The sequence below is a fragment of the Pelecanus crispus genome, chromosome Z, assembly GCF_030463565.1.
Source record: "Pelecanus crispus isolate bPelCri1 chromosome Z, bPelCri1.pri, whole genome shotgun sequence".
Lineage (NCBI taxonomy): Eukaryota > Metazoa > Chordata > Aves > Pelecaniformes > Pelecanidae > Pelecanus > Pelecanus crispus.
Genome location: NC_134676.1, coordinates 62,633,718 through 62,646,910, shown reverse-complemented (window position 1 = coordinate 62,646,910; position 13,193 = coordinate 62,633,718). Strand labels below are relative to the sequence as shown.

The following is a 13,193-nucleotide window of genomic DNA, read 5'->3' as shown; positions in this document are numbered from 1 at the left end:
GCATACAAGACATCATAATCCCCAACTTCCTTCAAATTTTGCAAATACTTATCATATACTTTTACTAACTTTCTCTTGTTATAAATTTACTCTCTGAAAGCCTACATTCCTGTATATTTATCACAAGGATTTAGAGTTTAGTATTCTGCAGATCTCATATATTCTACATAAAGTTTTCAAAAAACATAATTTGGGGTGTGTGCATGATTTTTATGTGATATAAACTAATTGAAGACTTGTTTCACAATATTGATTGACTGCTATTTTTCACTAGTTTCTCTCTTTTCTTAAATACAATATGACCCAGTGCTCACTTCCAGTAAGAAAAGGTAGTGACAAGCCATTGCTGTCGCTATTGCGTTAACCTTTAAGAGAACAGCGAAGCTGTTTCATGTACTGTTACATTCCTATTGGTTCATATAAAGGTGACAACTATAGACTTTGCAACTGAAGTGCAAAGCTCCCAGTTCCTCAGAATACTCCAAAACATCCTCAAATCACGTTTTTCAAATCCAACTATTGCCACTTACATGAAAGTTTTCTTTCTGCACTCGAAGAAATAAGATTAATACAGGAACGGTGCAATGGTTGCATAGCTTTAGTTTTATAGGTTGGATCTCATCCTATTGGTTGGATCATTCAGGGATCTCTGAGTGCCTTCTATTTTTCAGTGTACTGTCTTCAAAACAATCTAGTTTTTGTTTGTTTACTGTTGTACAGTCTGTAAAACTTACATGATGCACAAAGTATTCAGCTACCAACTGAGAAAACCATGATGCTTTTGTGTGTAACTAGTAATTAAGAATAGCATAAACACAGTGCATGCAATGTCATTCTAGAATCCTTCCATCATATCTTATTTCCAACTTCTTTTTTCTGGCTTCAAGAATGACAATTTTCCCCTGGTTGTACCTATTATCTACTGGGATGCTGCTACAGTCTTTTGCCCTGTTCTACTGACCATGTGTTTTTTCCTTCTTCACCCCTCAAAGACAACAGCTGTTTTCAATCTTCAGTCTTCATCATTTGTCTTTCTCAACTCTCTCAACATTCATTCTGAATGCCCATCTCTGACCAATTCGTGATGTCAGCTCCCATCAGCCACCAAAATACAATGATGGCATTTCAAAACAAGTGCCTCTTAACTTTCTACTTTTGTTCAAGGTTTGCAAAAGGTTTTTTGTAAGTATCCTGAAGTTCTCCCATTAGCATTCTACAAATCCTACATTAAAAACCTTTTGCCCTGGTAATGAAGGTACTGTGGGAATATTAGGTTTATGATATGCTGCAGTTACTGTATATCATACATATAAATCATAATCTACTTCTGTAATCACCTTTTTTTCCTGTTTTATATAGATATAATAAATTAATTGAAATAAGAACTTTCTTTTTAATTTCTGCTTTCACAGTGGTAACAGTGGGTTTGACTTAGTATGCTCCTAGGCAATACACAGTTTAAACAGTAATTAGTACTTCTACAATCCAGTGGTATTAATCCAGACTCATAAAGAACAGGAACAATGAAAGTTTAGTAAAATGTAACATCACAACATCTTCCAATACAACTCAGAGCAGAGGTGAAAACTTTATTCCATGAATGACTTCGAAATATTCTTACTTTATGAAGGTTCACATGCATTTTGTTAGCCTTTCCAACCAGAAGAAAAATGACGTATTTGCGGCACACATACACACAGCACACACCCACAGGCACATATATGTAGCATGCACATATGTATTAGTATGAAAGTCATAAAATGTATAAAGAACTATTTAGCTTTTTTTCTTTTTTAAAATATATGTGACTGGAAGAGGTTTCAAGGTATGACACATCTGGCACATCTAAGCCGGCAGAATATATGTCATATTAGTTATGTTAGAAGTGTGAGGTAATCATATAATAATGACTGTCTTAATCCTGCTATGTTTATGCACAAAGAAACTAAAGCACATTGTTTCCTCTCTATTCCAGGTATATGGACTTAGGCAGACTTCCTAAGACTACTTAGCTATCACAGCAGAGAGCTTTTGTTCAGAAAGTGAAGAAACTAAGAATTTTTAAAGGAAACACTATTAGCAAGTGTGTTTCTTCAAGGTGCTCTTCAGGGTAAAATGGGTCCCAAAATGATATGTGGGGATCTGCTGCTGACTTTATAATCAGTAGATTCCTGTTTCAGCTAAGGAAAAAAGCACAAGGTCTTGTCTAGACCTGGTCTTCCAAATTCAGCTTAGGCTTATGTTCAGGGTGGAAATTTTCCTCTTCCTACATTTGTTAAGTAATAAGCAAAGTTAAATTACAGGACTCCATACTGTTACATATCCACTTATCATAAATGTCACTGAAATCACCAAAAAACGTATGTCCACAAGAAAATTAGAACACCCGATTTTACTATGTGATTCACAAAGCGGAACAAAATAAGCCCAAGTATGGGGGTTTTTTTTGTTATTAACTCAAGTTTTCACTTTTTACTTTTCAGTATTTTCAATTAATATGAACAGCGATAAGTAGCAGATTTTTGAGCAGGTATTAGCAGCAAATTTCATTCTGACTTTTCCCAGGCCGCTCAAACTGTATTGAAAGGACATAGTTCGCATTTTATTTTTGGGGAAAACAAGAAAGACAGCTTACCATCTTCAGGAATGGAGTTGATATGTCATAATTATAAGCACCTTTATCCTTTAGGATAAGAATATGAGCAGAGTCAATTATCACTTTCTTCAAGTTCAAGATTGAATGGAAAAGCCTGTTAAAAATTTTAAAGTCCTAGTTAATTTTCAGTTGCTTTTATTTGATGTGACAGTATCAAAATTTAAAAATATTAAATATTAAATAATTCAAAAGTATGAGTCACAGAAAAATAAATGTAGTTTTTAATATCAATATAGCATGAAATTAAGAACAGCTTGTTGCAATGGGCAACCAGACCGAATGCAGAAATGTTCTGAATTTCATTATATTCCTACCTTGAACACTGAAAATGAGGTACACATCCACCCCACTTATGCTACAAAACATACACCCTCAAAATACCAAGTACTTTTTTCCGAATGCTAGTCTTAGGAAAGTTTGTGGTTTATATGTTTGATTTCAGTATCTATAGTGGAGACAAGCATGAAACGCTGGTCACAAAGGTGAGATTGCCTTTAAGCAGGATTAGAAAAACAATGAGAAACACAAAAATTTAAAATTACCATTATTTCCATTGCTTCAACTGACATAAGGTTTACAAATTCTTAAAATACAGAGGGCTGTTCAATTTTATTTGTAAAGTGAAAAAAGCTTGTATTTTATTCTGTCATAATCAAGTGCATTGCACATGTTTATACCTTGATTATATCTATGTTTTAATAGATAAAAAATTAACAGGTTTATGGAATTTAAAATAGTTGTCATGAATGCCACAGTTTAAACCAGAACAAGGATTTTAGAGGCAGTTTAGAACAATAACTTGTTTAATGGACATATGGTCTACCATCAACCATCTACGATCATCTACTTCAAATTTACTAGTGCTTAACATTCCAATACATAATTTTCTGAACAAATGCATAATTAAAGCATGTATCTACACAGACATATATATATCTCATGCACTCTTCTTCAAAAAAATTCCACAAAGTAGCTAGCAGAATAATTTGTAAATACTGACAAAGCAACTACCCACCAGATACAAGAGCAATAAACAACAACAGACAAATTAAGTAGAAGATTGGCAACATGAAAAAGATTTCCCACATTGAAGAAAGGTAGGTTACAGAGGGTGTGGGATTTTCCAAGGAATATATGCTGAAATTAGCATGTCCCTTGATCATTGCTTGGCACAGGCAGATATAAAACGTTCTCCTATACAATAGTTACTGCAGAAAATAATAGCCCTGTTATTGAAGAACTCTCGGTACCGTGTCTACCTAGCTTCTTTGGAACTTCAGAAATTTTGTTTGGACATGAGGATTAAAAAATATTTCATAAATGAAGACCATGGGTAATCAAATCCACGTCTCTTGTAGAGCACCACTACACTTTCAGTACCGAGTATGTTGCTAGCTATAGCAAATCTGTATCTCTGAAATAAATATTTCTGTTTTAAAAAAGCAAAGGGAAATTAAGATTTAAGTTTATATATTTATAATAAATTACCTAGTGCCATAATCCACAACTACCCAATCTTTAGATGTTCCTGTAATAGCATCATGGTGCTGAAAGAGTCCAAGGTTCCTCCTAGCTTCTGTCAGCAATTTATAGTTATCCACTGAAGGAAATACACTCATCTTCTCAGACTTAGTGGACTGTACCAAAGCCAAGGAGTAGAGGATTTCAGCTGCCCTGGAATTGCAGAGAAGGATCAAATACTTATATAAAAGCAACACACATTTTACCTGAAGAATAAACTGATGTTTTTACATCTTTCCTCATGCCTAGTTCCGCGAGTTCTTTAAACATTAATCTTGTACTTTTTAGCCTGTATCTAACTTCAAACAATTAAAAAATCACTGCTGCACTTCATCATCAACTAGTTTTACACCTTATAAGCTTCCTGCAAGGCTTCAGTGATGGAAAATAGAGCTTTAAAATAAAAGTATGCCAGTACAAAGTAACATACCATTTTCACAAATGTGTGAGGTATACAGATCTGATCTTAAAATGATACAGTAAGGATAGACTGCCTTACAGGACACAATACAATTTCCACTTCAAAAAGCAACTTATTAAACAAATAAAATTATCTTAAAGAAATAAATTAATCTGTACATTCTATATAATAACTATTCTGCCATTTGTACTTTAAGCAAACCAAATTCTCCTAAAGACCTAGGCAGTTCATGCACCTGCTCACTATACATTCACCTGAATGGTGAGAACACTGGATTCAAAAACCTGTAGACCGAACAGAATCCAGAGTCGTCCTCTCCTGTTTCTTATGCAAAAGCCTAGCATTCAAATATTACCATTAGGTTCTCACTTGCTTTATGAGAATCTACATTTATTTTATAAAAAAAACAAACCAAAACAAGAAACACAAAGAAAACCCCAAACCCAAAAAACCCCAAACCAAAACAAACTATAATTGCTAGTCAATATGAATATCTGACTGACAAAGATGCCTGTAGAAATTCTGGGAAACCATCTGTTTAATTTTTTTCCTATCTCCTTTTCCTAAAATGTTACAGTTCTGTTTTTCTAAGTCTGAAAAGTGTCACAATCCTTTTCAAATTTTATTTGAGCTTAATGAAGGTTTCTCAAGTGTTTGAAGAAACCAAGAAGATACAGGTTAATGTTATAAAAAACATACAAAGCAAAATAACCGATTTTCTTGAAACAAATGTAAAACTAACTTCTAAGCATGCAAATAAAAAGATGAAGAAGAAAAAAGGAAAATACATTAACTTTTACATTTACCCAAGCTGCCAGTGAGTGCATGTGTTCAAATTTAAACCAGGTACATCAACAAATTTTAAAATCATTCTCAACCTGGGTTTTCAAACTGTGCATTGACATTAACTGTTAAGATGAAAAATACCTTTGGATTCAGTTTGGTCTCTTTGTCTTTATGCATCACATAGGCGACAAGTAAAAACTGCAAGTAGCCTGTGTCAAACTAAAGTGAAAGGTACACTATAACAGCTCAATTCATTTTCATATTAATATTTGAGGAAGAGGATGAGATTTTGCGCTTACAGCTGAGATGACTGCTCAGAACCTACACACAAAATCAAGAGGTTAAAAGTTGTAATTCCTTTTTTTTTATTACTAGAGCACTTAAGCTTAACAGCTGTGATTTTAATGTTCCTTAGTGTAAATTCCTACATCTATGCATTCCTACTTCGTCCTATTACAGCTTAACTTGAAAGGAAAACAAGTATATTGCAGTTAAAAAGGCACCAGATGCACATTCACCTAGTGGATAAACCCTGTCTGAAAGTGTTTTACTCTTTGACTTAGCCACTAAACACTGACCCAACTGCAGCTATGAAGAGAACACAAAAAACTTTAGCCCTTGAAACACAGGTTAGATTTCCCTCCCCACAATCCACTTTTTTTTTTTTTTTTTTTAAGAACAGGGAAGTCCATTATTTATAAACAAGGTAATAACCTTGAAACCAAAAGAAGTAACATTAAAACAAAGCTGTATAGTAAATACATTTTCAGTTCATACAGCTTCCAGAACTTCACTTTAAATCCATTTTGTCTATAAAGAACTCTTGGAACTCTTTTGCCTTTCAGAAAAATAAATGATTCTGTTTTACAGATCCATTCAGTACATCAGTCTCTGAGATGCAGAATTTTCCTTTCAAGTCTCAATATTATTCTAAACATTAGAATGGTTCAATGGTCAAAGATGAAAGACACTCAGAAGTGAAACCACACGAAACATTACATTAGAGAACACTTCAACTTATAAGTAAGCTATACAGCTTTTATGGCAAGATATTAATCACGGTTTTCTCACCTCTATTTCAAACTACTGCAGATTACCTAAAGTAGTTACCATAAATTATCCACTTTCTTGTAATTTGTCACTGTGTCTCTACCTGATGGGACACTCCAAATAGAGCAAAATTTGCTTCATTGATTGCTCAAAGTTTACACTAGGTTACCTTTAGGTCCACTTTATCTGTAACCTAAATGAATAATAAATAATTTTTCCAAGAGTTTCTGAACTCTAAAGACGTGGTCTTTTCTATCCATTTGTACAGTTAGAAGTATCACTGCAGCTCTTGTCCTGCTTCTGAATTACTTCAACAATTACTTCAACAATCTTTTTGGCAGACTTACCACAGTTTTTCCCTGATTACATCTGTAAAGAATGAAATCACAAAATGTGTTACTAACTCGCCCCCAACTATGCTGTTCTTTGCATCTCTCCATTATTACATTAAACAAACTTCTGGTCACTGATTTCATCACCCTTCAAACGACATCAATCCATCCATCTCTCACTTAAGATTAAAAAATCAATTATGTCTCAAATCAGCAATGATGTCAATCTCTATCACCAAATCCTTAAACTTTCATGCACTTTCTTTAATGCATAAACCCGAAACTTTCTTAAAAACGGGAAAAACCCAACCAACCAACTCTTTTCTTGCTTAAATGGCCAGTCATCATAGGAGGTCCTGAGCCTGAACACTGTTTCCTGGCTATTAAGTAGCAGTGAAGTACTTCTTAATCCTGGTACTGCTGGAACTTAAAAGCATTCAACCTTGGTGAAGAATACACACACATATATATATTTATCTCCTGTTCATGGTTCATTCCCCTACATATATATATATACATACAGATATATATGCACACTAGATAGCTCAAAAAGAACTATGAAAAATTTAATCACAAGGTTGGGACAAGGGTGTTATTAATTAAACATTATCATAATGTATTCCCTCTGACTTTAAAGAAAATAAAAAAAGACAAGACAAAACCCCTAATTCTGCTGTTCTCACAGCTAATATGCCATCCTTGAAGATTCTCCAGGTCTCTGAAAGCAAAACGGCCCAAAAACCTGATATTAAACTGACAAGAACACGTCTATACATTTTGTGCCTACATGTTATGCAGAGAGGATAATGAAGGATGAAAAACTTCCCAGGTAAATTTTTAGAAATGTGTTTTGATTTAATTCATAAGACTGAAGGTTTAGTTTTCTTCTAGAGATTTTTTATCTGTAATTCTAGTACTTTTTTCAGAAGTTGAAGGTAACTGAAATTCTTACATGAAGGAATCTTTTAACAATGTAAAGTTATAAATACTACAAATAATGTTGAAAGCAGTTAATATGAAGTTTTCTGCAATGTAAGTAATAAGAAACAAAAAAATGACAGTAAAGTAAGTACACTAAAAAATTTTGAGAAAGTAGGCTATGATAAAGCTAAAAGAAAATTAAATCTCTGGTGCATTTTAACAAACAGAACGGAATTTAGGCAAAAGTATGAAAAACAACTAAGTAGGGAATGCAGTTTGTAAGGACATCATCTACCCTGTTTTCTACATAACTTGTCTTTTCCAATAGCAGTATTAAAAAAGGCTGTTTTCACTGAAAATCAAAGATTCTTATGATAAACAAGCTAATGAAACAGAGCTAATCAGTATTTATGATGTCAATACAGTAAGTCAAAAATTAAATGTTTCTAAGAAAATCATATTTCTAGTGATGCTTGGTACTCCATTTGTAAACTATATGTGAACAGTTGTCAAACTTCCTGATTACTGTTAGCCTTACAAATGCCCTTTTTGTAATCTTCTAACGTTCTTGGTTTTGTACATAGGTTAATACTTGTAACATGCAAAACTTCTGATTAAAACACTGCAGAAGTCACTCCTCTGATAACTCCTCCTTACTATATTAGTTTTACATTCTTCTGCCAAAGGGATCCTTGCCTTGCTTTTTGTCATTTCTCTCAGCTTGGTCTTATTTTTCTTCTCCTTCCTGACAGTCTTTGGCTTCTTTCCACGCTGCTCTCCCATTTGTTAAACTTTTCTCCTTGCTGGTCAATGCAATGCCTTCAAAGTTATGTTACGTTGTCACTTCCTTAACACCCTTCCATTCTCAGGCCCTTGATCTCAACTCTCCTTACACATTTCTTAGTCTTTCTATTGCTTTCATTTCTTCTTCACTAATTTTCTTTATTTGCTCAGGTCTCTTACTCTGTATTCTTAGAGTGCAGAGAAAAGGCTAGAAAAAGCCACTTTTATTACATGAAAAACATGCTACAGATCACAGAGTAGCTGCGTCCCAGGTTTGTGAAACTCCACTTTACCAAAGACTTGATCCTTTGGAAGAAGGAAAACAAATTCTGCTAGATACAGAGGTTTCTCTTCTGAAAGCTACTTGTATCTGCCTCCAAAACTCTACTTTCCATGCTCCCAAAACACTACTTTCCACAATTCTCTTGCTCCCTCCCTCTACTACTGCAGCAGTCATCACAACACACACAAAAAAATTGTAATCAATCCTTAAGGAAGGATTTCTCAGCATTACAAAAGCTCTTCTCCAGCACAAAAAGGTCTGAACAGCACACATAAGCACTACAATAGGTGTATTTTAAAGGGTCCTTCCAGAAGAAAAAGAAGTGCCCTATGACTAAGGATCCTTGGAAGAATAATATTTTGGAAACTGAGTTTCTAAATTTTGGAAATAGATAGATATCCAGGGTTTACATCATATGCATCTGTCCCAGATTTCTTTCTGGAGCCTTAAAATACAGTTAAATCATTTTACAATGCATCTTATCTACAGCTGCTACAAAGGAGAACCACTTAAATACTCCATTAGCAAAATTCAGCAATAATTTTTCCTTTAAAGAAGATGCAAACACTTTTCAGCAGAGTAGTACCTTACAATCTGAGATCACTTGGCACACAATATTCCTGACTACTTCCCAACTGCCTCTAGCAACCTTGTAAAATTCGCACCTAGAAGAGTTCACAGTATAGCCATAATGACAGATTGATCTGACAGCTAACCAAATCCGATACAGAAATAAAAAGCACACTACCTGCTATTTTTCATGGAATCAGGACTTGCTGATCACTTGAATAGTGTTTTAGAAGAACTTATTTGTTTTGATGGAAAAAGTATCATTGTATTTCTGTCAATTCACTAACATGAACTAATCTCTGTAACAAGAACTACATTTGGGGGCCATTTAGGCTATCCTTATTGTAAGAAAACTTAAACCGTGCATTTCAAAATCACTTTTCCATCTAACAGATTTAGAGTACCTATATATTCATCTCTCCTGTGTGCCAAGACATGTTATGAATTTACTGAATGGCAGTATTTACCGTAGGTAGGATTCCAGAACTCTATCCAGTCGTTTATAGAAGGGTCGCGATGTAAAGTATCCACTCCAGTAATGATGATCTCTGTCTGCATAGGTGAAGAAGTCTCCGCTTAAAATAGGGAAAAACGAATTGCTGCTCTTTTCACCCAAATTGCTTTCTTTGCGCAGAGCTTCAAAGTAATCTGATAAAGTTCCAAACTGGGCCTGAATGAAAGTGAAAATTACTATAACATAGTTCCATATTCTTTCTTTAGGCATATGAACAGAATGAATATGCTTGGTTTCATATACATTTCAGAAATACCCTAGTCTTCCAGCAGAATTATAGCAGAAATCCTAAAGAGCTTTAGAGTTTCGCTACACACTTTTCAGACAAGCTGAATAGTTCTTCCAAAAGCATTTCAAGTTAGTATAAGACAGACATAGACCTGCTGGAGCAGGTCCACAGGAGGGCCACAAAAATGATCAGAGGGATGGAGCACCTCTCCTATGAAGAAAGGCTGAGAGAGTTGGGGTGGTTTAGCCTGGAGAAGAGAAGGCTCCAGGGAGACCTTAGTGCAGCTTTTCAATACTTAAAGGGGGCTTGGAAGAAAGCTGGGGACAGGATTTTTAGTAGGGCCTGCAGTGACAGGACAAGGAGTAATGGTTTTAAACTAAAAGAAGGTAGATTCAGACGAGATATAAGGAAGAAATTTTTTATGATGAGGGTGGTGAAACACTGGAACAGGTCACCCAGAGAGGTTGTGGATGCCCCATCCCTGGGAACATTCAACATCACGCTGGACAGAGTTTTGAGCAACCTGATCTAGTTGAACATGTCCCAGCTCACTGCAGGGGGGCTGCACTAGATGACCTTTAAGGTTCCCTTCCAACCCAAACCATTCTATGATTCATGAAATATGAAATACATTTTTTTTAAGTATAAATTGGTATCTAAAATACAAACTAAATCTCAACAAATAAGCAAAGTGTTCTTTTGTGTCTTATGAGTGAGTCTAATACATGAGGTAAGTAATATCTCAATATTATGTATGTAGATGTCTGGACTAAGTAAGAAACTTATTGTAATGCAACAAGAGCATATTTGTCTTAATCCTGTGTTTTCAAAATTAACTCCGTTGTGCTCCAGATCTCCAACATATGCTTAACCCAAGATGGCTAAAGGTTTTGCCCCAAAGAAGAAATCATCCAGCCCAGGTTAGTAGGAATGGAGATCACAGAAAGTATACTGCTGTTAGTATCCAAAGAGTAACTACCTGCACACTATATCCATTTTGAGGGGAGTAAAGCTGGTGATAGCAGCAAGCTTTAGATTTAAAAGTTGAGCTTTAGATTTAAAAGATTTAAAAGAGTACTCTCCAGGTCCATCTCCCTCCAGTTAGATATAGCAGGCATCCACATGTATCAGGTCACCCACATCCCATAGGAAACAGATGCTAAATCCAGCTCTCAGGCCAGTTGTGATACCAAGAGATCATCTATCTTATAGAGGACACAAGTCCGGAAGTCAGCAGGAAGAACTAACACACTACGGACACTACTCAAATTTGCAGTTAAAGGAATGGTGGGAGGTCTCAGAAAAGGTGAGGAAAAAAAGATGCACATACAAACAACACACGAAAAGAGACCAGACGGGGTTTAAAATGCCTAAATGAGAAAGCAGCAACAGTGGTCTCATGTGATACTCAAGAAGAAACAAGGTTGCGGTCCCCTATTTCTTATTACCATGTTGAAAGATGATGAAAAGGTGTCTGAGTACAGAGAACATCCGTAGTACAAGAAGTCTCTAAAGTAGTCAGCTTACACATTAGAATGTACAAATATGTATATTAACACTCAAACATTAATGATTTAAAGTGATATCTCATCTGATAATTGTGTTAGTATGTTCACTCCTTCTGTAGCCAGGTCAATTTCTTAGATTTTACTGTACCAGCAATGGCACCTCTTAGGATTTTTTTGTTTGTTTTGGGACATAAGACCAAGAGAACCCAAGCAAAGCAACAAAATTTGCTTGAAATTCCAATAAGAAAATACAATAGTTTTAAATAACAAAGCCTGTAAGCCTTAAATAACAACGCCTGAAGCCTGTGAAAACAAGAGTACTAAGAAAACAATCAAACCTAATAGCTGTTCTCTAAAATGATCTAGTTTGGATATTATTTATAGTTTTCAAGCAGATATTATTAATAGCAAAGTTTGTGTTTTGGAGGAAGAGGAGATGGTAAAGGTAAAAAAAAAAATGTAACCTGCCAAGACAAACCAATCTGCTTTTAAATAATATATAAAGCTCCACAGTTAAAAAAAAAAAAACAAAAAAAACCCCACAAAACCAAGCCAAACCACAACTTTTTTCCATGAAGAATCTCAAAATACTGAGAAATACTGTTTTCTTCACAAACCAGAAAAAGTGTTGTATTTACCTTAACATGCCACTCAGGGTGAGAATTCATATAATCAAACAACTTCTGGTAATTCTGGTACTGCTGATCCCATTCTGAGCTCTCAGCATAGCGGAAATCATCCCCTAGTGGAGCCAACAGAACTTTAGTACGGAAAAGCTTCGACTTCTTTCTGTATTGATCTAAAATCATCCAAGCCCTTGAAGAGAGGGGGGGGGGGGGGGGAAAAAGGCAATTTCACAAAAAGAAGAATAAAGGTCAGCATTAGATGAAACAATTCTTGATATCAAGTGGTGCATTAGGGCAACCCTAAAGAAGACATACAAAAACTCAGCTATTTCATTTTGTAACAAAAAGCTGGATGCAATTCCTGCCACCGGGACACCACATTCAACCTACTATTGTTGCAAACACTATGCTAATTAAAATCCTCCAATAAGCTTATCAAGCTCTATCTCAAACAGTAAGTCAGTCTGCATCAATTTGTTCCTGTGGCAGAACTAACCTTCAGTTTAAATTATGTTTACCTGCTTTATATTTAGATAACAATCCTAATCCTCTCCAGCCCTTATTTACAGTAATAAGCAAGCTCTTCTCATCCCCTCTGGTAATTCCCTTGGATACTTTGCTTCATATCTTCATGTCCTTGACAGACAAACTGCCAATAAATTAACCTTTGAGGAATGACAGCCTTGCAAAAAAGAAAAAACAAAAATTCTGGAGGAAGTTCACTGCTAACAATCACTGCTCCCCCTTCAGCCAGCTTCTCACCTGTCTCAGAGCCAGCCCTCTTCAGCTTTAAGCACATGCACTGAGAAATTAAACCCATAGCTTTTCTGCTTTTGGCCTTTAAAAAAAAAAAAACCAACAAAAAATCTACATGTGCACAAACAGAAAAATGGCAGTAAAATTTTCCTTTGGCACCTACTAACTCTTTCATGGCTAAAATATCAGTTCTGTCATTAAGCAGCAATGCATTAAAAGTTGTAAGTCTTATGTCTG

The 13,193-nt window shown here is 35.1% G+C and overlaps 1 protein-coding gene across 3 annotated transcripts in view; it reads right to left on the bottom strand.

Moving 5' to 3' along the window:
* Window positions 1-13,193, bottom strand: part of MAN2A1 (mannosidase alpha class 2A member 1) — a 117,376-nt gene that overhangs the window by 57,820 nt on the left and 46,363 nt on the right. For all 3 annotated transcript variants that reach the window (XM_075725887.1, XM_075725890.1, XM_075725888.1), the window contains 4 exons: window positions 12,213-12,390; window positions 9,791-9,993; window positions 4,145-4,330; window positions 2,636-2,750 (listed from right to left, as the gene is read on the bottom strand). In XM_075725887.1, the coding sequence (XP_075582002.1) occupies window positions 2,636-2,750; window positions 4,145-4,330; window positions 9,791-9,993; window positions 12,213-12,390 (682 nt within the window). The remainder of the gene's footprint in view (window positions 1-2,635; window positions 2,751-4,144; window positions 4,331-9,790; window positions 9,994-12,212; window positions 12,391-13,193) is intronic.